This window comes from Lithobates pipiens, unplaced genomic scaffold (genome assembly GCF_037356315.1).
Source record: "Lithobates pipiens isolate NorthernLeopardFrog02 unplaced genomic scaffold, aLitPip1_a1.2 Scaffold_23, whole genome shotgun sequence".
NCBI classification, from domain to species: domain Eukaryota; kingdom Metazoa; phylum Chordata; class Amphibia; order Anura; family Ranidae; genus Lithobates; species Lithobates pipiens.
This window is the reverse complement of record NW_027507785.1, coordinates 201,051,144-201,075,826: the sequence shown is the minus strand read 5'-3', so window position 1 is coordinate 201,075,826 and position 24,683 is coordinate 201,051,144. Positions and strand designations below refer to the sequence as shown.

The 24,683-nt window shown below is 45.8% G+C and overlaps 1 protein-coding gene across 1 annotated transcript in view; it reads right to left on the bottom strand.

The window, feature by feature from the left end:
* Window positions 1-206: 206 nt before the first annotated feature.
* ASPM (assembly factor for spindle microtubules) overlaps window positions 207-24,683 on the bottom strand; it is a 103,738-nt gene continuing 79,261 nt past the window's right edge. The window contains exons 24-26 of the mRNA XM_077452766.1: window positions 23,745-23,921; window positions 3,124-3,299; window positions 207-476 (exon numbers count right to left, since the gene is read on the bottom strand). Coding sequence (XP_077308892.1) covers window positions 374-476; window positions 3,124-3,299; window positions 23,745-23,921 — 456 coding nt within the window. The 3' untranslated portion in view covers window positions 207-373. The remainder of the gene's footprint in view (window positions 477-3,123; window positions 3,300-23,744; window positions 23,922-24,683) is intronic.

The window sequence follows — 24,683 nt, the reverse complement described above, 5'->3', positions numbered from 1 at the left end:
CTTGCACAGAGGTGGTAAGCATCACATGTTTGTAAAGCTTTTTTTTTTTTTTATAACAAATCACTTCAGCCACCAGTGGGTATCCTATATTCCCCTTTTCTCCTGATCAGGTAAGTTTTTATAGCCTTTTCTATGGATAGCATACAGAAGCCTAATTTTTACCAGATCTATATGTTTACATCTCAAATTAAAACTTCAAACTGATATTGTATGTTGAGCTCTGTATTTTATTGTACGCTTTCATCTATACAAAAAGCTATTTACAAAATACAATTATATACAGTTGTGCTATATGCCTCATTATGCCCTGTAAAATAACACAAAATTAGCTTTAAACATATTTTTTAAAAATTCCAGTTCCAGTGAAATGGGTTCAGATGGGCAAACCAAAGGTTGACATGACCAGCTGGATGGCTTGCAAAGGGTCTACAACCTCCCTCATATTATCTTTTCTTAGCACCCAGTCAGGCTTGATTCTGGAAGAAATATGAAAACGTTTAGTTAGAAATTCATCTTGCACAGTTTAATTTGGGATGATGGATATAGGAAAACTTCATGTTGTGTATAATCCATGTATGTACGACAACATTTAAACTTCAACAATTTTGAAGAGAGGACCCACCGTGTAAGTAAACCTAAACAGGTTTCAGATACTGTGCTGCTTTTTATCAAACAATTACTGGAACACTCAAAGCAGGCTCATTTTGGACTGTGCTCCTCTTTGATATCTGAATTGCTATGACATGGAAAAATCTTCATGTTTAGCTCTGTCTCTCAAAAGGTATTGTGTACCAAAGTATAAAGTGCAGGCGCATCAATTTCTAAACAGTAAAGTATGGATTTCTTAATAAAATAAATGTTGGATATTGCTTACCAACACAAAGTATAAGTGACAAATGTGCATCTTCTTATGCTGTTCAACCCTTCAGTCTGCAAATATTTAGTCTGGTAAACCACCCAGTATCAATTTTAGTTGGTATATTTGCCTTTATATCAAAAAATCTATGGCTTATGTAAGGCTTTGGAATGGAACAGTATGTACAAGTGAATTACAACAGCCATTTTGTTGTAGTTCAATCACAGTGAAGTGGAATTTATAAAAGCACTGGCAGCGAGCAGTTTCCTCAAGACACCTGAGTGGGGAAAACGCATTGAGGTGGGCTTTGCTATCACATCTGGTCCCATAGTGTGGGCTTCTGGCTGTTGGAAAGCATGCTGGCTCTGGCAATCATAACAGTGCAGCAGTTCCCCCGACAAGAATGTTGTACATGCTAGGGCACTTTTTTTTTTTTTTTAAATGAGAGTAGTGGCTGTTTGAGGGACTCCGAGTTGCAGTAAAAATACTACACTATATACATGTTTGTATCCTTTGGCATTTTTTGCCGTTACCTATGAGGATATGGCAGAGATTAGCAAAAGGATCTATGTGTGAAAGACCTGGTACTGGGTGGTTTACCAGACTAAGAGCTTGCTGACCTCCAAAAAAGGGTCATTGATATTTGGTAAGTGCGCATTTTAAATATCACATGGTGATGGATGCATGCTAAGGGCTGAAGAGGATAAGAAAATACACAATTGGCACTGATACTTGGTGTTGGGATAACCAATTTTGAACTTTAATGCCTTGGCACAGAGTGACCGCATATTTGCGTGCATTCGCTCAAACAGCTCTGTGCCAAGAGCGCACTCCTGGCAGCTAATGGAAAACTCCTGATCACTGCTTGCGATTGAGAGCTTCCTAATCACGACGGTCACATGACCTTAACCATAAATGCACACTTTTGTTGATGTAGTGGCGCAATTTTGGCCTCTCGCCATGTAAAAACCCTTAAGAGGCCAGCAGGCGCTGGCTCCAAGGGGTTAAGGTATTTTGCACTGGACTGTATACTTCACTGGTTTCATGTATATAAGTGCACAATTTCTGTGAGATATACTGGGTTTCAGATATTTGCAAACTTTGGTGTGTAATAAATTTGATTTTATCACAAGAATTTGTTAAGAAATTAAAGCGCCTGCACTTTATTTACTTTGTTTAAAAGGAGAAGTCCAGCCTGAGCTCTTTAGGCTGGGCTTCTCCTCTAAGTCACAGAAGTGCAATTTGTTTTGCACTCCTGTGACCTGTTTTCAGCAGAGATCGATCTGAAACACACTCTCCGCTGACATAAACACCATCAGTCGAGGCAGCGCGTCATCCCAACTTCCAGGTCTGGATCCGCCAGCTGCCTTGACTGATGGCAGTCTCATTCGTGAAAACTGAGCCAACGGTGATGTTCGTTGGCTCTGTTCTCAGTGCAGAGATGGTGGGGGACAGATGCAGAATCAGTCTGATGCTCCATCCACCGAGGCAAGTATACATTTTTAATAAAAAAACAAAAAAAAAAACAAAAAAAAAACATACTTCTCTTTTTAAAAGGTGTTATTCACATCTTACAGGGGCAGCTACATTGTTAGTCACAGCAGTATTGATATCGGAGGTGAGCACCCTATACCATTCATTTTGGCGATACCATATACCAACTGACAGTAACTTGTTCATTACATTGTAAAATCTGACTAAGCGGCATAGCCAGTTTTTATTAGGAGACCGTCAACTTTCTTTAAGACCCCTTTCACATGGGCGGATAGAATTCTGCTTTTAGCTGCGTATAGATGAAGTCATCTACCGCAGCTAAACTCAGACAATGCTTTCCTATGACCCCATTCACACACTGCATTTAGCAACAGTTTTGTTACATGGGATTTGGTGCGGTTAGAAAAAAAATGATTTGACTGCGTCCAGGAACGATTTAATGCAGCTATCTACACAACTGCAGAGAGCAGCGGCAACAAGCAAAGAAAAAACAGGAAACACATCAGAAACGGGAAGAATGTTCCAACGCAGCTAAACGAAGCAGCATGTAAAACGCAACTAATTGCAATGTACAACTGCAAGTGATCGTTGTGCCAGGATTCTCCGAATCTCAAAATATCAAAACATGCTTTTAACAGCGGCAGAACAGCCATCCGTGTAAAAGGGGCCTTAGACCTCTGGTATGCATTTGGTATTTTCCTAAAATACCAAAATAGCCAACTATATATAAATCAGGGCAGAATATCAGCCTTCATATACAATTGAGTTTGTACCTTGATACAATTCGTGTGTGGAATGGTGTGCTTTGGAGAGATGTGTTGCCATGAACTCGAGAATTATTCATGAGCTGTTTGCTGACATTCCTCGCTGTATCCATTTTGTGCTTCCGTGATGTCAGGACATATATGCTGGAGATCCGATTCATAGCTTTAGGAATAGCATAAATTTCCTATGGAGAAGACGCACTTTAGTTTTCAACCTCAAAATGCAGACAGACATAGAAAAAGCAGATTACTGTAACAATACAATAACTCAAAAAGCAAGAAATTACATAAATACAGTACAGCTTACAACCTCTGAACCACTGAGGCCAATCACAGCGGCATTTTCCTTTGTTATGGGGATATTTTTGATGCACAACACTATTCATCACTATAGCGGTCCGAATAAAAAAAATGGGGATGACAAATGATAGAATATAGCTATTACACATAACGCACCCTACATCACATATCTATAGCTGGTAGAATACAGCATTTGAGAGTAGGATTTTATACATTTAGACAAAACTTGTGCTTTTCACTTTTGTCGGTTACTTGCTTTTCCTGGCGAGTTTAGGCAAGGGTTATATCCAATGCATCTATAGAGATTTATTTTCACTTCCTGTTATGTTACGTTGCAATGCTTCTTCCTATGTGAGGGAAATCCCAGGTTGTCACCTAGCATCCCCATTGGAAGATTTCCCCTTCTGATTGTTCTGGGGACAACTTAAAATTTGGGATTTAGTCTTGCTTTCAATTTTAGCGATAACAGTAAACAAGACAAATAGAGATGGTGAATCTCCCCAATGGAGGCAGAGACCGCAATAAAGACAGATAAGTGTTCTAATCCCTCTCCACTCAAAATGAAAGTTTTGCCTTTAGTTATACTTTAAGGGGCTGTAAACTCCCGTGTTTTTTCACCTTAATGCATCCTATGCATTAAGGTGAAAAAATCTCTGCCAGTCAACAAGCACCCCCCCCCCCCCCCACCGTTTTACTTACCTGCCGAGTCCTGGAATTCACTCGCTGTCCCTCTCTCCACGGGGTCTTAATTGGATAGACTGATAGAAGCACAGCCATTGGCTATTGGCAATCAAATCAAATAATGCAGGCGCCGGAGTGCAGAGCCAAGTCCGACATTCGTGTCTATAGATGCAAATGCTGGACTCTGCTGGAGTGTGCCCGTAAGGTAACCCTCCCGGGACAGCGCTCCTCCTAGGAGGTTATCTGATGTGGGGAGGAGCCGCAAGAGCCGCCGGGGGACTCCAGAAGTCGGTGATCGGGGCCACTCTGTGCAAAAGAGCTGCACAGTGGATGCAAGTATGAAATGTTTGTAATTTTTGAAAAAAAACAAAGCTTTACAATCACTTTAAGATTTTGATTTTCCCTTGCTTCCTGTTCTGGGATAATGGCCACCAGGACCCAGGGACGAATCTGCTTAACGGGGACAGAGACAACAAAAAAAATCCTACACATAAATGTTAATAAGGGAAGAATACAAAAACTACAAAAACTTTTAAGTGCACAGTACTAAAAACAGGATGGACACTCCCAGACCAAAAACTCCTGTGTAATTAAAATTACATGGTCAACCCCCTTTAAATTTCACACATGGATCCATACACAGAGGAACACAACATCAGATGGTTAAAGTGATATTAAATCCAGGACCTTACATTCACTATATTTGGTCTCCCGCTGTACACAGAACGTGGAAATGCAATTATTTTAGTAACTATAAACTGCTAATTACCTTTTCTTTTGAGCACAGTGTGTCGAATATATATATATATATATATATATATATATATATATATACACACACACACACACACACACATACATATACTATAGATATACTCAAATCCCAAAAATAGGATTTTTTTTGTAAAATCTTTTCTCTGCAATTCACCGACCGACACAGCTCCTCTCTGTAACTAAATGGGTTGTATAGCCTGCCATTAGGAGAAACTAGGCAAAATTGTTACACAATACACAGAACTTTATTCCCGCCCCAGGGGGGTGGGCCCCGTGCTATCAACCCTTCCCACTGCTCCTAGCAGCTTCATTACGTCAACAAGCAGTATAATGTAGAAAAAAGGAGGGGTGGGTGCTGTGTTGGTCGGTGAATTACAGAGAAAAGGATTTTACGGAGAGTACAAAAAAATCCTATTTTCTCTTATATTCACCGACCTACACAGCTCCTCTCTGTAACTAAATGGGACGTCTCCAAGCAGTGCCAAATGAGGGGTGGGAAAAACCAGCATAAAAACTTCTTCCACCATGGCAAGTGGGAACTAGTGAAACTAAACCCACAAAAAAACACGCAGTGTGTGGAAAAACACCACTATATAACCGGGTATCCTCAACAGGACTGATCCCCAAGACCGCAACATTGCATTAACCAAAACAGTACTGCGCTTTTATTGAAAAACCAGGAAAAAATTCAATTGCAATTACACGGTCGCCTGCAAAACTTTGCGGCCAAAACAGGCATCAGCCGATGCACTGACGTCTACCTTGTAGAACTCGGTAAAACGTATGGACAGACGACCAGGTCGCCGCCTTACACACCTGAGCGACAGACGCTTGGTGTCGGAAGGCCCAAGATGTTCCAATTGCTCTTGTAGAGCGGGTCGTGACTGGAAAGGGAGGCACCTGCCCCTTCAAGGCATAGGCTTGGACCACAATCTGTCTGATCCACCTGGAAATGGTGGCCGACGAGACCGTCATGCCCTTCTTAGGACCAGCCACCGAAACAAACAGTGAGTGACTTCCAAAAGGAAGCTGTGGCAGACAAGTACACCTTCAGAGCCCTAACCACATCCAGAGCGTGAAGGGCCACCTCCTTGGGGTGCTTTGGCTTAGGATACAATGATGGCAATACAATGTCCTCATTGACATGAAAAGCGGAAACCACCTTCAGGAGAAAGGACGCTTGTGGACGCAACACCACCTTATCCCTGCGGATGACCAGATAAGGCGACTTGCAGGACAAGGCCGCCAGTTCCAAAACCCTCCTGGCCGATGTGATGGCCACTAGAAAGACCACCTTCTGTGAAAGGGTAAGCAGAGGAATCTCCCTGATATTCTCAAACGGTGGCTTCTGAAGCGCCAACACCAGGTTCAAATCCCACGGAGGTAATGGAGGACGCACCGGAGGGACTACATGTTGCACCCCCTGCACAAAAGGTACTCACTAATGAGTGAGACGGGGTCTTTTGAAAAAAAAAAAAAAAAAAAAAAAAAAAAAAGACAGCCAGAGCTGAAATCTGCCCCTTGATGGTGCTCAACGCCAACCTCTGGTCTACACCTTGCTGAAGAAACAGCAGGATCCTGGATATAGAGAAGGAGCGCGGATGCCACCCTTTCTCCTCACACATGGAGATGTAGGTCTTCCAAGTACGATGGTATATCTTCCTGGAAGAAGATTTCCGCGCCCTCAACATAGTTGGAATCACCGAGTCCGACAGACCCCGGTTCTTCAATACCTGGCTTTCAATAGCCAGGCCATTAAAGCCAGTGATGGTAAAGCAGGGTGAAGGATTGGACCTTGAGATAGGAGGTCCTCTCTCAACGGCAGTCGCCAGGGAGCATCTGCCACCAGGCGCACCAGGCCCTCTGAGGCCAATCTGGAGCAATCAGCAGTACTGGAATCCCCTCGGCTTCCACTCTGCAAAGCAGACGTGGCAACAGTTTCAGCGGAGGAAAGGCGTAGATCAGCTGGTACTGATCCCACGGAGCCACCAGCGCATTCTGACACGTCTGCCCACGGATCTCTTGTCCTGGACACGAATCTCTGCACCTTCCAATTGAGCCAGGAGGCCAATAGCCCCACATCTGGTGTGCCCCATCTCAGGCACAGCAGTCTGAATATCTCCGGATGCAATGCCCATTCTCCTGGGTCCAGCATCTGTCAACTCAGATAGTCCGCCTGCCAATTACCCACCCCCGGGATGTAAATGGCTGTCAGGGCCGGAACGTGTCGCTCTGCCCACCGAAGTATGTGAGCGACCACCCGAACAGCGGCTGAGCTTCTTGTTTCCCCTTGGTGATTTATGTACGCCACAGCCGTGGCGTTGTCTGACTGTATCCTGGTCGGACGCCCATGAAGACACGTCGACCACGTGTGGAGGCACAGCCTGATCGCTCTCAATTCAAGCAGATTGATCGGCAACTTGGATTCTTCCGTCGACCAGAGGCCCTGAGCCGACTGAATCCCCATCACTCCACCCCAGCCGGACAGACTGGCGTCCGTAGTGACCACCGTCCATTTCAGAGGAAGGAACGATTTTCCGTACAATCACCGTGGACCTCAACCATCAGATCAGGGAGTCCCTGACTGGCTGGCTCACCTGGATCTGCCGATCAAGGGACAACGGAGATTTGTCCCATTTTGTCAAGATCTCCTTCTGCAGGACTCTGGTGTGGAACTGGGCAAAAGTTACTGCCTCGAAGGAGGCTACCATGAGCCCCAGCACACGCATGCAAAAGCGGAGTGATGACCACTTCCGGAACTGGTACAATCACCCCCTGATTCAGCAAGTCCCTCACCGCCCCCAACAGGGCCTCCCGGCGAACTGGGTATGCTGCAGGGAAAGAATCTGTTTGGCGGCCAAGAGAAACGCTCTTGTATGATTGCAGACCCATTGGTCTGATAACCGGGAGGTCCAACCGGCTGCAAACTCCCGAAGACGACCCCCCACCCGAAACATGGGTGGGGACAAACCTTCATGCGGTAGCACTTTTGTTCGCAGGCTTGTTAGAAGCGTCCCTGGAACCACAAGCCTGACCATCCGTGGGCATCCTGTTGGGCTGGGGTCGTTTCGCCGAATCACCGGGCGGACGAAAAAGCCGCTTGTGAGCAGAAAAGGAGGGCCCTTGCCTGCGGCGTGGCTCCTTGGCCTTCCTGGCCTGTGGGAGTAGTGTACTCTTACCACCCGTGGCATTTTTAATAATGTCATCCAACGAGGCTCCAAAGAGCCGTTCGCCAAGGAAGGGAAGATCTGTCAGGGCTTTCTTGGATGCCTGGTCAGCAGACCAGCATTTCAGCCAAATGAGGCGCCTCAGCACCACAGTTGACACTGAAGCCCTGCATAACAGAGGGAGAGTATCCAGGGCCGTGTCACAAACGTACTTAAGGCCTTGCACTAGTTGGTCTGCTAGTTTGACGCAGACAGGGGAGGCATTCTGCTCTCCCAATTCACGGTGCAAACGTTTTGCCCACTCAGTCAGTGTCTGTGACACCAGTGCGGATGCCAGTACTGGTCACACGGCTGACCCCACAACCGTAAACAAGGAACGAGCCACTGCCTCGGCCTTCCTGTCCGTGGGATCCTTGAATGAAGGAGTCCCCTCTACTGGGATCGTGGTTACTTTATTTAACCTGGATACTGGGGGGTCCACGACCGGAGGAGCCGACCATTTCTTGAGAAGGCTTTCCTCAAAGGGGTAATGCACCGCCAAATTTTTGGAGACCTGTAGATGAATTTGTCAAAAGGGACCGGTACATCAGCAGAGGAATTCGCTGGCTCCTGAATCTTCAGGGTATCACGCACAGCTGTGATAAGTGCTCCAACAAGCACCTTGTCACGCCCCGACGGGGAATCATCCTCACTATACGAACGGTCCTGGTTAGCCACGTCTGATAGGTCAGAGCAGGGGTCTCCAGCCGCAACAGGGCCCGAGTGTGCATCAGAGCTCTCCCCAGAGGATGGGGGCCTCTTATGTGCACCTTTCCTGCCACGTGCTGCCTCTATCTTAGCAACATAGGAGTCAAGGACCACCGTTAGGGTGTCCATGCGCACCGCGCTAACTGCAGGTGGCCCAGTTGCTATAGCCTGGATTTCGGGGGAAGAAACACCAGTTTCTGAAGCCATGCTGACCCTAGCCTGTCTGCCACCTGCAAGGGGACTTGGGACAGTGAAGGTCCCACCCTCCTGCTGCCGCCACATGGGGGGGGTACTTAGCGCTAGACTCACCACCCTGGGGCATTCTGTGATAGCCACAGCAGTGCCTGTAGTCCCTAGGAGGTTCCCAGTTGCAGAGAGGAGAAAACTGTCAGCAGCAGTTGCCACCAGCGGTGCAACGATCTGCAGAGCAGCTTCAGCGTTCAGCAAAGCCATCCAGCGTCCTGCACACACACACACAGTGGATACAGGAAGCAGCAAGAGAAGCACATGTAATGCTGCCACAAGAGGCTAGCGGTGAAAAAAGCGCTCAGGCTTTGAGAAAACGGCCGCCAATGTAATCAATAGGAATCCTAAAGAAAATGGCTGCTGAAGCTCACCAGGGTAATTTATAGCTTTCCCAAATCCAAGATTTCCGCCGGAACGGCACCATGCGCTGACAGCAAAAAAATAAAAAAACGTGCTGCCTGCTAACAGTCAGAACAACCTCCATAAACATGTTTTGGGACCCCCAGACCTGGACCAGGACCAACGCCAGCCGCACAGACCCCCACAGGTGAGAAACAGCGACAGGGAATGCCCAGCTGCTCACCCTATGGAAGCAGGGAGAGCCGTACTTACCAGTCCTGAAGAGCTGGGAGACATTCCATCAAACACACTCTTGCGCAGCTACAGGGTGGCTGCTGGCCTCGGTATACTGTAATCCAGACATCAGCAGCCCGGTCATATGTATACCCCGGAGCATTGAAACTCACGACCACCTCTGAAGCTGAGGCATGTCGTGGCCTGCCGAGCCTTAGCTGCGGCCTGCTCACACTCGATGGCCGGACTGGGGAGAGTACAAGGATATCATTAACCAGCCTGTCACCCAGCCGGCAGTTGATGAAAGATCCTGCCTGTGATCTTCTATCTTGCGCAAAAAGCAGCAAACCTGCAGCAAAAATATGGACCAAGAGGCCCGCAGGGCTTCCTAGGTCATTCTCCTTGCTAGGCAAAATAAAAACTGAAGATGCTAGGAGCAGTGGGAAGGATTGATAGCACGGGGCCCGCCCCCCACTGGGGCAGGATTAAAGTTCTGTGTATGGGGGTGTGGCCGGATGTCGATGGGAGTGGACGTGTGTGAGGAGTGAGAGCATGGTGCTGCTCTGCCCTTCGTTGCCCTGCCTGCTCTGATGTCTTCGCTCTGATCCCCCTGGATTATCTGATGCTGCCTAAGGCCCCTCAGTGTATAGCACTTGTATGACATTCAGGCCCTTATGCCTAGGCACATATTATTGCTTGACGGCTCAAACTGAGCGGCTGTAGCTTGCTACCTTCAAGTTTGTGCGGTTTGTGCTGGAGTACGGGGACCGCTGCTGTCCGTGTGGAGCTATCAGAACGGGGGCCGAGAGTCTCGCGGGGGATCTCGCGAGATCTCGAGCGGCTCCTGGACTCCCGCGACGCTGCGGAGCTTCTTCCTCCGCTCGAGCTTGGTGCTCGACACGTGTGGCGTGCCCGACACCTTAGGCTCTGGGCGGCGGGTTGGCTGGCGCGCGGTGTGAAGGTGAGAGGGGACTCCTGTGTAGAGCTCCCTTTCCCCCGCTCTCCTCCGCTCTCCCCCCCTCGTTTCCTGCTCTCTGCCTCCTCTCCAGACTAGTTGGAGTGGCTGGTGAGACAAGAGGCAGTGAATTGAAATTTATACTGACAGCGTTGCCTGTCTTTTTTTCCTTTTTTTTGGGGGAGAGAGTGGAATATCTGGATAGCTTGGATGCCCTGCATGGACCTGTGGAACGCTATATGGCTATGAACCAGCAATTAAGATAAGTGCTTTTTCTCTTTCTTGTTCCTAGTTACTCTTGAAGTGAACCACTGATTGGAACTGCGGTATTTTGAATATATGCTGATATACACAAATAACAATATTTTGCTATAGCACTGAATCCGTTGCTGCGGGGTTATTGCTTGAGGACTGAACAAGTGTCATCTACACAAAGAGAGATGTTACAACAGCTCGGCTCCCTCCCTCTCCCCTTTCCCTTCTTTTTTTTTTTTTGGAACGTGTTATATTATTGTTTCCCTGCCTGATCAGTTGATAAGTGGAAGTTAATTATTTGCATGGTGGGCTCGCTTGTGGCTATTTAAGTTAATCATGTCAAGAAAAAGGTCCCTTGAGGACCAAATACCTGCAGAGGGTCAGCAAATCACCCGTGCCGCTAAGGACAAAACTAATCAAATGTCGGCAGCGGCAAAATTGGAGCGCTACGCCCATTCTGGCCCAGCCTCACCCAGCAATTCAAGCTCTCAGCAGGGAAATTTACATAATAAAGACATCAAAAATTCTTCTACTGATAGAAGGAGTCAAGGCCAGTGTCTGGCCAACCCCATTTTACCAGCTGCTAAATTAGGGGGCAGTAGGGGAGGGGGAGGAGGAAAACTACCAATAGCAACAATAAATTTGGAAACAACGCTAAGTAGCTCCCATGCATTGATGCCGAGCAATGTGGATGAGGAACCCACATTAAGAGACATTTTGAACGCAATTAAGGAATGTAAAAACTCGATATCCAATTTTGATGAACAGCTAAGATATATAAAGGAGGAACTATTGTCCATGAGACAGGAATTGAATAGGACCATACTAAGAACTACCGAGCTCGAGGAACGCATGGGTGCGATGGAGGACGAGTTGAGGCCTATGAGGCTGGAAATTGATTCATTCAGAAAAGCAGCTATTATACAAGCGGATAAATTCGACGAGATGGAGAATAGGAATCGAAGAAACAATATCAGGGTGCTAGGTCTCCCTGAACACTGAGGGGACTAATCTGATAGGTTTTCTTGAGGGGTGGTTCCGAGAACTCTTCGGGGCGGCAACATTTACCCCGATATTCGCAATAGAACGGGCACATCGTACCCTGGGAAAAACCCGCCATATGGGGGAGCGCCCTAGGCCTATAATGCTCAAGATTCTTAATTACCAGGATAAAGTGTCCCTACTGCGAGAGGACAGAATGAGGGGAAACATTAGGTTTAAGGGAGCTAGGGTTTCTTTGTATCCTGATTTTTCTCCTGACCTTCAGAAAAGAAGAGCTGAATTTATACCAGTCAAAAGAGAAATGGTTAAATATAAGTTAGAATATGCACTCCTCTATCCAGCCCGCTTAAGGGTGATTGCACTAGGAAAGATGTTCTTTTTCAATACGCCAGAGGAAGCATCCCAATGGTTAGATGAAAGTAAAAAAGACTTATAAATACACGTTACAGGGCAGTTAGATGGTTTTCAAGGGATCCGGGGGTATATATTTTGGGGGGGGGGGGTGGATAGGAATAAGGGGTAAGTTTGTTGAAAACATTATTTTTTTTTTATATTTGTATTATGCACAATATGGGTGGGGGGCAGGGGTTGAGTAGCAAGGGTGTGTGGAGTACAAGTGGGTATTTGTAGTGGGGGACAAAGGGTTCCCAGGAGTGGGTGAAGACTGGGGGGCAAGGGGGGTGGGAGAGGGAGTTTGGTAAAAGGGGAGGTGGGAGAGATGAGGTGGGAAGGGGGGGAAGGGAATAATAACAAAAACACAAGGACACATAAATTTGGGCGGGAGAGTTGGGAAGGGAGGGTGGGGTAAGGGAATGACAATAAAAGTAATACAAGGATACACAAATTTGGAGATGCATTATTTAGAAGGGGATGGGAGAAAATATTATGCACTATATAGAGCACATATAGAGCACATGTATGCACTATATAGAGCACATGTATGTAAAAGGGAAAAAAGGGGAAGGTCTTTTTTGGTATTAATATATTTACACATTTTTTCTCTTTTTTTACTGTCTATTTTAAAAGAAAACTGTCTAATTTATAGGTTGCTAAGTAGTGATGCAGGTGAAAAGAATTAGGATAGTATTGTGGAATGTGCGGGGCCTGGGAGATCCGACCAAAAGAAAAGTGGTCTTGTCAGTTTTAGAGGGTAAAGGACCCGGATTATTATGCCTCCAGGAGACTCACTTAACGGGTGATACGATTCGGTGTCTACAAGGTCGGAAATTCCAGACCCAGTTCCATTCCGTATTCTCAACCTATGCAAGAGGGGTTAGCATCCTTGTAGATAGGGCGTTCGGTTTTCCTGTTATAATAGCTGTATAGATGTAGAGGGTAGGTATATTTTTTTATATTGTCAAATTGAAAATAATCCCTACGTGATAGCCAACATGTATGTTCCTCCTCCATTTAAATTGGAAATTTTATATGAGTTATTAGCCTTCGTAATAGATAAACCTGATATCCCTGTGATAGCAGTAAGGGACTTTAACGAAGTTTTGGATAAATCCTTGGATAGGTTCCCAACTGTAAATACATCAACGGTGAAAGATGCAACGAGGTTAGCTTGCTTCCTACATGAAGCTGGCCTATGCGATGCATGGCGCACTCGGCATCCGGGGAGCGACAATATTTTTGTTACTCAGCAACTTTTTCTACATTATCAAGACTTGACATGGCTCTGGTGAATAGCAGTGCGATGTTACGAGTGGACGAGGTAGAATATGGCCCGAGAGGAATCTCGGACCATTCCCCTTAACACTGACACTTTGTGTAGGTAAGAAACAATATTCTGGCCAATGGAAAATGGACCCCGTATGGTTGGAACTAACGAAGGATACGGATTGGGTGACAACTATGTTAAAAGAGTTCATCAAGGTTAATATGGGTACAGCATCAGGAGGGGTTGTTTGGGACTCTTTAAAGGCCTTTTTATTCAACAAATTGCTAGAAATAGGACCGAGATGAAAAAACAGGAAGAGGAAGCCACTAAGGCGGTATTAGAGACAGAAAGACAATATATTATAAATCCGAATCCTATAACACAGAAGGCTTGGCTCGATAAACAGCAAGAATTTAAGACAATTATTAGGCATAAGACGGATAACAGACGTATATTGCAGAAACAAGCACATTTTGGGGAGGGAGAGAGAGTGGGGCGAATGCTGTCATTGCTGGTTAAAGTGAATACGGCCCCCTCAACGATACTATCAATTAGGACCCCAGAGGGAGAGACTACTTTTGAACCATCCACTATTAATAACACATTTTATTATTACTATAGCTCACTATATAAATCCCAAGGGGGGAGTGAAGGGGGAGCTACGGCTGCCTTTCTGGGGAATCTGAATATGCCAACAGTAACAGCAGAAGATTTAGTAACATTGGAGGCCCCAATTACTATCGAGGAACTCCAAAGAGCGGTGGCAGATATGCCTAATTTAAAAGCACCAGGACCCGATGGATTACCAAATCGAGGTCTACAAGAGATATGGGGAGATCCTGCTGCCACAATTATTGGAGACACTGAGGCAGTCCTTGGAGTGTGGAGCCTTGCCTTCCTCGATGTTGGAAGCCACTATAGTGGTTATCCCTAAAGAAGATAAGGACCCTATGGACCCGGCCTCATATCGCCCGATCTCGCTTTTGGGATCAGATGTTAAAATATTAGCAAAGGTGCTTGCAACACGCCTAAAAAGAAGTGTCCATAAGCTCATTCACCCCGACCAATCGGGTTTTATCCCGAATAGATCTACTAGTATCAATATCCGTAGACTGTTTCTGAATGCCCAGATTCCGGTAGATAATGGAAGCTCCAGAGCAGTTTTGACTCTGGATGCAGCCAACGCATTTGACAGCCTCGAATGGGAATATCTATTTAAAGTGCTTATCAGATTTGGGTTTGGACCAAACTTTCTTAAATGGATAAAATTGCTTTATACAGACCCAAGAGCGAAAATTAAAATTAATAATGAGCTCTCTGAGACTTTCCTATTGGAACGAGGCATGAGGCAGGGGTGCCCCCTCTCCCCCTTGTTGTTTGTTTTGGCGGTGGAGCCATTGGCCATCGCTATTAGGGCTAGCCCTGATATACAGGGATTTAGGAGAGGACAGGTAGAGGAAAAAATTGCATTATTTGCCGATGACATTTTGCTTTTCCTGGGGGATGCTCAAGCCTCATTGAAAGTGGCAATGAAGATGATTAGAGAATTTGGTCTCATATCAGGATTAACCATTAATTGGGATAAATCCGCTCTGTTGCCACTGGAACGGGGGCTTATTTGCGCTCCCCAGGATATTCTGAATTTGAAACAGGTTGAGAAGTTTAAATATTTAGGGGTGTAGATTACTAGAGACGTAAATTCTTACCTGGAAGATAATTTATCTCCTCTCCTAGTAAAACTAAAACAAAAAGGCCGATATTTGGAGTCGCCTCCCCCTCTCGATGGCGGGCCGCTGCAATTTGGTTAAGATGGTATGGCTCCCTCAAATTCTGTACCTCCTTCATAACTCACCATTATGGATTGGGGAAGGATGGTTTAAGAAAATAGAATCCTTATTTAGACTTCTTATATGGAAAAAGGGTCCATCGAGGATTAGCTTACGGACTTTGCAGCTGCCGTTGGAAGAGGGGGGGTTGGCGATCCCATATCCTAGACTCTATTACTTAGCGGCCCAGCTGCAGCATTTAGCTGGAGCAATAGCAATAAATGAAGCTAATCCCTGCCACAAGCTATTAATGCTAGGATGTCCACACAATATGCTTGTGGAGGCGTTAGAGGCAAATTCATTTAATATGCATTGCCCAACAACTACTCAGGTTACTAAACTCTGGAAAACAGTTAAGGCCCTATTGGGATATCAGAAGATATCCGTGTTGGCTCCCCTAAGGGATAATAGAAACTTAGACGAGCTATTTAAAGTTGAAAGATGTAAGGAATGGGAAACTCAAGGGATACATAAGCTAGCGCAAATTGTTCAGGGTTCAGCTATTAGGTCATTTGCTGACTTAAGATCTGAATTCTCCTTATCAAACCGCTCATTTTACAAATATCTCCAGGTCAGACACGCAATTCAGGCCCAATTTAGATCGCAGGAGATACAGTTGATCCAGATCCCGGTGATATCTCAAATTATGTTTCGAGATACGCTTAAAGGCTTGATTTCATTCATATATACTAGGCTGGGGGATAAATTGTTAGATCGAAGCGGTATGATCAAAAGTAAAAGGAAATGGGAGAGGGACGTGGGACCAATGTCCGTACCCGACTGGGAGTGGATAATGGATCAGGGAACCAAGGTTTCTATTTCTCCGGCACAGAAAGCCTCCCAACTTTTTTTTTCACCGGGTATATCATACACCTAGGAAAATGTTTAAAATGAGGTGGAGAGACCATGATCAGTGTTCTAGATGTGGTTGGGTTGGAGACTTCATCCATATGTTTTGGAGGTGCCCGAAGCTTTTTAGATACTGGACACGGGTAATAGAGCATGTGAATGAGATCTTTAGCTTGACACTGGATGTAACAGCGAGGACCTGCTTGTTGGCTATGCCGGAGGGATATAAAATCCCTAAAAACTTATTTACACCAGTTACTAGATGCCTTTTTCAGGCAAGGAGGCTAATTGCTCAAAATTGGCAGTCACATTCTAGTCTATTACCTGAAACATGGCTGACGAATATAAGGAAGATAATTAGTAATGAAAGGGTTTTTTTTTACACTAAACAGGGTAATAGTAAGAAGTTTGAAAGGATATGGAGCTATGGATTGATGAAATTAGGGATCCCCTTATAGGTAGTCGAGTAAAATCGTGTGTCTCGTAGTCTGTATATCCCTTTTTTCTTCTTTTTTTTCTCCTCCAGGTTGTTTAGTGTGTTTTTTTCTATATACGATGAGGGGTGGGGGTGGGTTTGAGAGGAGGGGGGGTGGGGTAGGGGAGAAGCGGGTAGATTAAAACACCTAGGTGTAGAACAAGAGAAATAACCATGGTGGTTAGACTAAGAAGAGCCGTAGGCAGAGAGACTCGATATCTTGGCTGTTTACTTGTAAATCAATTTTATTTAATAGAACACATTTGAATAAATAAGCCACAATGATGTGTAATGTGGGAGGAGATATAGATGAACCTAAAAGTGAATTAAGTCTCCCGAATAAACTCACTGAGGTGGCAAAAAAAAAAAAAAAAAAAAAAAAAAAAAAAAGTTCTGTGTATTGTGTAACAATTTTGCCTAGTTTCTCCTAATGGCAGGCTATACAACCCATTTAGTTACAGAGAGGAGCTGTGTCGGTCGGTGAAAATAAGAGAAAAGGATTTTTTATAAAGTAAATGTTGTACACTACTTGAGTAGTAGTGAGAAATTAACATCCTACACTCACACCTTAGATCAGCCCCAATTCATGCACCTTCACACCTGAGATCACTGTCCCCCCTGCTCATCTGACCCACCATTGTAACCCCCCTGCTAATCTGCCTCACCACTGTACCCCCCCTGCTCATCTGCTCCACCAGCGTACCCCCATGCTCTTCTGTCTCAACACTGAACTTATCTGCTCATCTGCCCCACCACTGTACCTCCTGCACACATGCCCCACCATTGTACCTCCTGCTCATGTGTTCCACCGATGTACCTCCTTTTTCCCTCTGCACATCTGCCCCATCTCTGTACCCCCCTGCTCCTCTGTCCCACCAATGTACCTCCTTTCTCCTCTGCCCCACCACTATACATCTGCCCAACCACTGTACCCCCCTGTTCATCTGTCCCACCAATGCACCTCCTTTCACATCTGCCCCACCGCTATAACCCCCTGCTCTTCTGTCCCACCGCTGAACCCTTCTTAACTGCCCCATCACTGTACCCACCCCCCTGCTTTTCTGTCCCACCACTGAACCCCCTTCTCATCCCTCCCACCACTGTACCTCATGCACATCTGCCCCACCACTGTAACCCCCCTGCTCATCTGCCCCACCACTGAACCTCCCTGCACATCTGCTCCACTGCCTTATCCCCATGCTCTAGTGTCTCACTACTTAATCACCTTCTCATCTGATCCAACACTGAAACCATCTGCACCACCACTGTACCCCGCTTTCTCATATGCCCCACCAATGTACCTCCTGCACATCTGTCTAACCTCCGTACCACCCCGCTCTCCTGCCCCAATCTGTCCCACCAATACACCTCCTTTCTCATCTGCCCCACTGCTCTACCCCCCTGCTTTTCTGTCCCACCACTGTAATCCCCCCTGCTCTTCTGTCCCACTGCTGAACCCCCTTTTCATCTCTTCCACCTCTGTACCTCCCTACACATCCACCCCACCACTGTACCCTCCTGCTCTTCTGTCCCACCTCTGAACCCCTCCTGCTAATTTTCCCGACCAGTGTACCCTCCCGCTCATCTGCTCCACTGCTGTACCCTCATCTCATCTGATATGCAGAGTGGTTAAAGGAAGCAGAGATGAGCCACATTTACCTGCCCTGGCACACGCATCCTGTTGATCCACCTCTCACATGCTGATATGTGATGTCAAATACAAGCATCCCAAATGGATGCACAATGATGAGCTCAGGTCAGGGGTATTTTCTGAAAGCAGTGGGCCTGTGTGCAGGATCACAAGTTAGGCCCCCCGCAGCCAAGAAAATGTGAGACTCTCTGCGCTGCAGAGAAAGTTGGATGTGACTTTCATTGCACTGAATACTGGCTGGGTCTTAAAAGGGACACAGAGTGCAGGGGTTCAGTAGTAAGTGACGCAAAGGTTCAGAAGTAATTTCAACAAAGTTCCAAGAAGCTCAACAGTAATTCCACAAACTGTAACCAGATTGTGGTTCTCAATCACAGTGAAATCTCTTCCTTCTGAGATTGGTAGAGTCATCTTCCTCCAGATGGTGGACGGAGCTAGCAAAACTGCGATTGGCTTTAGCAGTGGCCAATGACAGTTCTCCGAGACAGGGACTGCCCATCACATTGTCAGTGCTATATAAATCCTGTATAATAATATGTTAAGACTTTGATTTCTGGGACAACGGTCGCCTCACTTTCTGGGACAATGGTCCCCTCACTTTCTGGGACAATGGTCACCAGGACAAACTCAGAAGGAACTCAATCTATTCAAGAGGTACACGAACAAAAAAAAAATAAAAATCTAGTCTAGCCCTACTTTAATACACCAAAGAAAAAACAAACAAAAAACAATTAAAGCAATAGACCAGAAAAGAGATTGAGAAGTCTATAGAACTACCAAAAGAAAAGATCAAAAGAGAAAAAAGTTGCAGGAACAGAAAAATAGGTAGTTGCCACCCCAGTCGTTTAATGCGGTAGTAAACCAAAAAAAGAAAAAGAAAAAAGCCCTTGCAAAAGAATAAGCATGCCATCAATTGAGAGCGTGGTGCGCATGCAACAGCGATTTCTCAGGGTACTACTATAGTAAATATCTCAAAGGATGCATGTTTGATATATTTATTGTACCTACAGGTAAGCCTTGTAAAAATCAGATGTCTAGATAGAAAAGGTAACTTGTTTTCGCTTAAAGTGTTACTAAACCCAGGAGCCTGCATTCACTATATCTGGTCTCCCCACAGTACACAGAACATGCAAGTGCAATTATTTTAGTAAATATAAACTGGTAAAAATCTTCTCATCAGCAGGTTATGGCAGTCGTGTGACTTTGGGTGTCTGGTTAAAGCTTGTAGGACGGAGGAGTTTTCATTCTGCACTGACTGTCCTATGATAACGCAGACCTCCTGACCCTTTATCTGGCCCCGTGCTAATCACATGCACCTTCCCAAGATAATAAAAAAACAAAATAAAAAACAAACACACACCTCTCTAGCAACACACACCAAACTGAGCATGTGTAGCCTGTCCCCATGCCCTGTATGATTCATCAGGCAATATATTGGGGATAGTGGTAGGAGAGGAGGAGATCAGAGAAGACAGGATCAGCCTTTTTACACAGTGCAGAGGATTAACCCCTTAGATGGAGTATAACAAGCATGCTTTAGTGCATATACAGACTGATTTTATTGTCGTAGTGTTACCAATTCTAAGTGCTTCATTGAAAATAACATCTACAGCTACCCATGATAATGAGAATTATGAAATCCTAATACTAGTAAAAATAGGATTTTTATAACACCTTACCTGTAAAATCCTTTTCTTGGAGTACATCATAGGACACAGCGCCTCAAGTATTTACTTAGTGGGCTATAGCTACCTTCAGGTGTTGACACTGGCACACCCAATACAGGAAGTTAACTCCCCCCTATATAACCCCTTCTCCTTCCAGGAGTACCTCAGTTTTTGTAGTCAAGCAATATAGGCAATATACTTAAACCCCATAAAAGAAGGGGCGGGACCTCTGTGTCCTATGATGTACACCAAGAAAAAGATTTTACAGGCAAGCTGTTCTAAAAATCCTATTTTTTTTATCGTACATCATAGGACACAAAGCCTCAAGTATTTACTTAGTGGGATGTCCCATAGCAATGCTACTTGAGGGGAGGGAGACAACCCGCAGGGCACCCCCAGACCTTGAGGACTTCTACTGCTGCCTGCAGCACACTGCGCCCGAAGGCGATATTCTCATTTCTTCTTACATCCACTTGGTAAAATTTTGTGAATGGATGGACCGAAGACCAAGTTGCGGCCTTGCAGATCTGAGCAAAGGAGGCCTGGTGACGCACTGCCCAAAAAGCACTAACAGCCCTAGTAGAGTGCGCCTTAACTTGAATAGGGGGAATCTTACCCCTTAAATCAAAGTTTGAATCATAACTTGCCGAATTCATTTAGCAACAGTGGATTTCGAAGCTGCCTGTCCTTTTTAGGACATTCTGGCAGAATAAATAAGACAGTCTTACGAATCTGAGCAGTTTTCTTTAAATAGAGTTTCACTGCTCTCACACATCGGGACAATGTAGCGATTTGTCTTCACTGGGACATGGTTTTGGGAAAAACGATGGCAAGACAATATCTTCATTCAGATAAAAGCCTGAAACCACTTTTGGCAAAAAGCCTGGACGAGAGCGTTACACCACTCCATCCTCGTGAATAATCAAATATGGCTCTTTACAAGCAAGAGCCAATTCTGAAACACTCTGCTGAGGATATAGCAACCAAAAACATCAGCTTCCTAGTCAGGACTAAGGAAACATGCTGTAATGGTTCAAATGGCGGTTTTTGTAACACTGACAAAACTAAAATTCAAGTCCCAAGGGGTTAAAGGTGATTTAACTGGCGGATAATATCCGCATCACCCCTTGCATAAAACCCTGGACTAAAGAATGCGTAGTGAGCGGTCTTTGAAATAAAACCGATCAGGCTGAGACTTAGCCCATAAAAGTACTTAGGGCCAACTTCATCTCTATGCCCAACTGTAGAAAGGCAAGGATTCTGCCTATAATATATCTCTGAGGGTGCCAACCCTTGGATTCACACCAGGAAATGTAAGCTTTCCAAACGCTATAATATACAGCTCTGGAAACTGGTTTCCTTGCATTGATTAAAGTTGAGATAACAGACCTGGAAAGCCCACGCTTCTTCAGAATGTGGGTTTCAATAGCCAAGCCATTAAATTTAGCGTTTGTAAAGTAGGATGGAATATCGGTCCCTGCGATAGCAGGTCTGGCTTTAGTGGGAGAGGCCAAGGACCCTCCACTGCCATTTTTACGATCTCTGCATACTATGACCTTCTGGGCCATGCTGGTGCTACCAGAATGATCTGCTTTCTTTCCAGCTTGAAAACTGATCCCACGGAGTTATCAGCGCATCTGTTCCATATGCGAGTGGATCCCTTGTTCTGGAAACAAAGTTGACTAACTTCATGTTGAATCTGGACGCTAGAAGATCTATGTCCGGAGTCCCCCATCTTTGGCAAACAGCCTGAAACACTTCAGGGTGAAGAGACCATTCCACTGGGAATAACTGCTAGTGACAGTCCGTCTGCAAATTTTCTACTCCCGGAATGAAAACTGCAGATAGGGATGGGACATTACTTTCTGCCTATTTAGAATATGGTTCACCTCTCTGAGCTGAGAGACTCTTGGTGCCCCCTTGGTGATTGATATAGGCCACAGCTGTGGCATTGTCAGATTGGATCCTGACAGGACAATCCCGTAACCTGGAAGTCCAGGCCTTCAGAGCCAGACACACTGCCCGAATCTATAAGATGTTGATGGGCAGTTTTGACCACTGTCCCCGGACAGTCGTCTCCTCTAGTACTGCTCCCCAGCCTGAGAGGCTGGCATCTGTCGTTACTACTTTTCAGATTATTGGTTTGAAGGATTTCTCCTTCAGCAAATTCTGGCTTCGTAACCACCAACTGAGGCTTTAGACACTCTTGGGGACAGCCACATTGGCAAGTCCAAAGCTTGGATCGTCTTGTTCCAAGCAGAGAGAATTCTGTTTTGCAACAGTCTTGAATGGAACTGGGCATAGAGGACTGCTTTAAATGAAGCCAACATCTTTCCTAACAACCTCATGCAAAGGCGAATTGAAGGATTTGCTTTTGACCTGACCATCCATACCAGCTCTTGTATGGAGAGCGGCAAGGGGATTTACACAGACTTGATCAGCTTTTCAGATTTATGCTTGTTTAAACATAACATGTATCCCTATCCACTCAGTTTCCCCATTTAGGGGGGAGAGACCCCCCCCCCCTCCAGCTGCTGAGACACATGCTGTATTAGCACAGATTTAAACAGGGTCTATACACTATTACGCCCTCTAGAGGAGTGAAGGTATTTTACAATATAATTGAAAGAAAAGTCATAGGTGGACTTTGCAGTTCCTATGCTTTCCTGTTACCCTTTCCTCGCTGCAGGATACTGCTGTAAACAGACAGATGCAAACTTCACCCATCACGGCGGGCCGAGTGGTTAAACCTTCAAAGACTGGGGCCCTTTTAATAGGCGTTCCACTCCTTTGGACCATATATAGCACCCCTCAAGACAGCTTTAGGTAATGTAGCAAGACCAAAAAGTGTCCAGGTTCCTAGGGTGCAGCCCTCAAAGAGGAGAATTACAGGCAAAACTTCGTTCTTCTACGCGAGGCCCAGGTACCATTCTGGAGCCAGTGGCGGGATGGATCCGGTTGTGGAGGCTTTTTAAATCCAGCGTGGATCCCTCCTGGAGCTCCGCAGAGCACATCTTCACTTGTGCCAACTCCTTAAGACCCCTTTCACACCAGGGCGTTTTGCAGGCGCTATAGCGCCTGCAAAACGCCCTAAAGAAGCTGCACCATTGTGTGTAGTGTGAAAGCCTGAGGGCTTTCACACTACAGCGGTGCGCTGGCAGGACGTCAGAAAAAAGTCCTGCCAGCAGCTTCTTTGGAGGGGTGAAGGAACGGTGTGTTTACCGCTCCTCCACCGCTGCTCCCCATTGAAATCAATGGGGCAGCGCTGTAATACCGCCGGCAAAACGCCGCTATTGCGGCATATTGCTGGCGGTTTTAACCCTTTCGCGGCCGCTAGCGGGGGGTAAAAGCACTCCGCTAGCGGCCGAAATGCGCCGCAAATCCAGCGGTAAAACGCTGCTAAAAATAGCGGCGTTTTACCGCCCACGCTAGCGGCGGTGTGGTGTGAAAGGGGTCTTAGACACTGGCGAAAAAACTGAGGTACTTCTGGAAGGAGGGGTTATATAGGGGAGTCAACTTCCTGTATTGGGTGTGCCAGTATCAACACCTGAAGGAAGCTATAACCCACTAAGTAAATACTTAAGGCTCTGTGTCCTATGATGTACGATAAAGAAATACTAGTGTAAATACTAAACAGTCTAAAAAAGATCAGATACGACTTTGGCTGTGTTCATGCTTACCAGATGAAGACAAGTCAGTGGATGTTCTTAAATCATGTTTGTTCACTGAGGTTTTAAACAACCAATGAGGGTAAAGTCAAAGATAAACCAATATAAAAAAGGAAAAAAGTGGAGATTCCTACCTTAGCTCTGTGGGGGTCTAGGCCAAAGATGGCCAAGAGACAACAGGTCTTGGTAAATATACTTCCCCCCTTCTCTGGTACTTTGTCTCCAGCCTTCTCCCTGTAGATCTGCATCAAGTTTAGAAGAACTTCAACAGAATCCTCTACCTCATGGACAGCAGATACGGTCTTCTCATACTAAAATTGAATACAGAAAAACAGTGTGAGAGATGTAGCCATACTTAAAACTGATCCTATAATTTGCATGCATTTAGTGTGTCTATGGATACAGTCCAGCTTGGGAGCATACCCACATGAGTGCCCCCACAGCAGCCAGCTTGCAAGTGCTCTGCAATGGTTAACTGCTCATTAATGTCTTGGGGCCCGAATTTCCAATCCCTCAGGCTCTTCTACAAAGCTAGACCGGTCCCTGCGGCCTCTTCTCCCCTGCACTCCCGAGGTCTTAGATCCTTTTATGTCATCAATACCACAGCCCTGCATTGGACATGCCACCGCTAAGGGACAGTCCACTACTGGATCAGATAAGTAAATATGTTTTTCTAATCCCCTAGACTAAACCAGCAGTTACAGGCCAAGTTCAACTTTAACCCTTTTGCTGCCAGGTCCACACGTTGTATGGACCTGACAGCGGGGGGTGGGGGATGCAAACAGAGTCCAATGGCTGCAGCCACCAAGATTGATGTGTAAAACTGATTAGCAGACACCTGCCTGTCGGGTGTCAGGAAGCATTTAGACGGCTGTGTCGCTGCCTGATTGCTTACACCCCCCCTTCGCACCATGTATTCCGGGCTTCGCTTGCCCATCTGCTGGCCCGTGACTGATATGGCGGGTGGAGTATCCGCTCTTCTTCCCTTCTTGTTGGTGACCTGGGAAAAGCGACATGTATGACATCACTTCCGGGTCACCCTGTCCCTTTCCCTGGCTAGCAAAGCCAGGAAG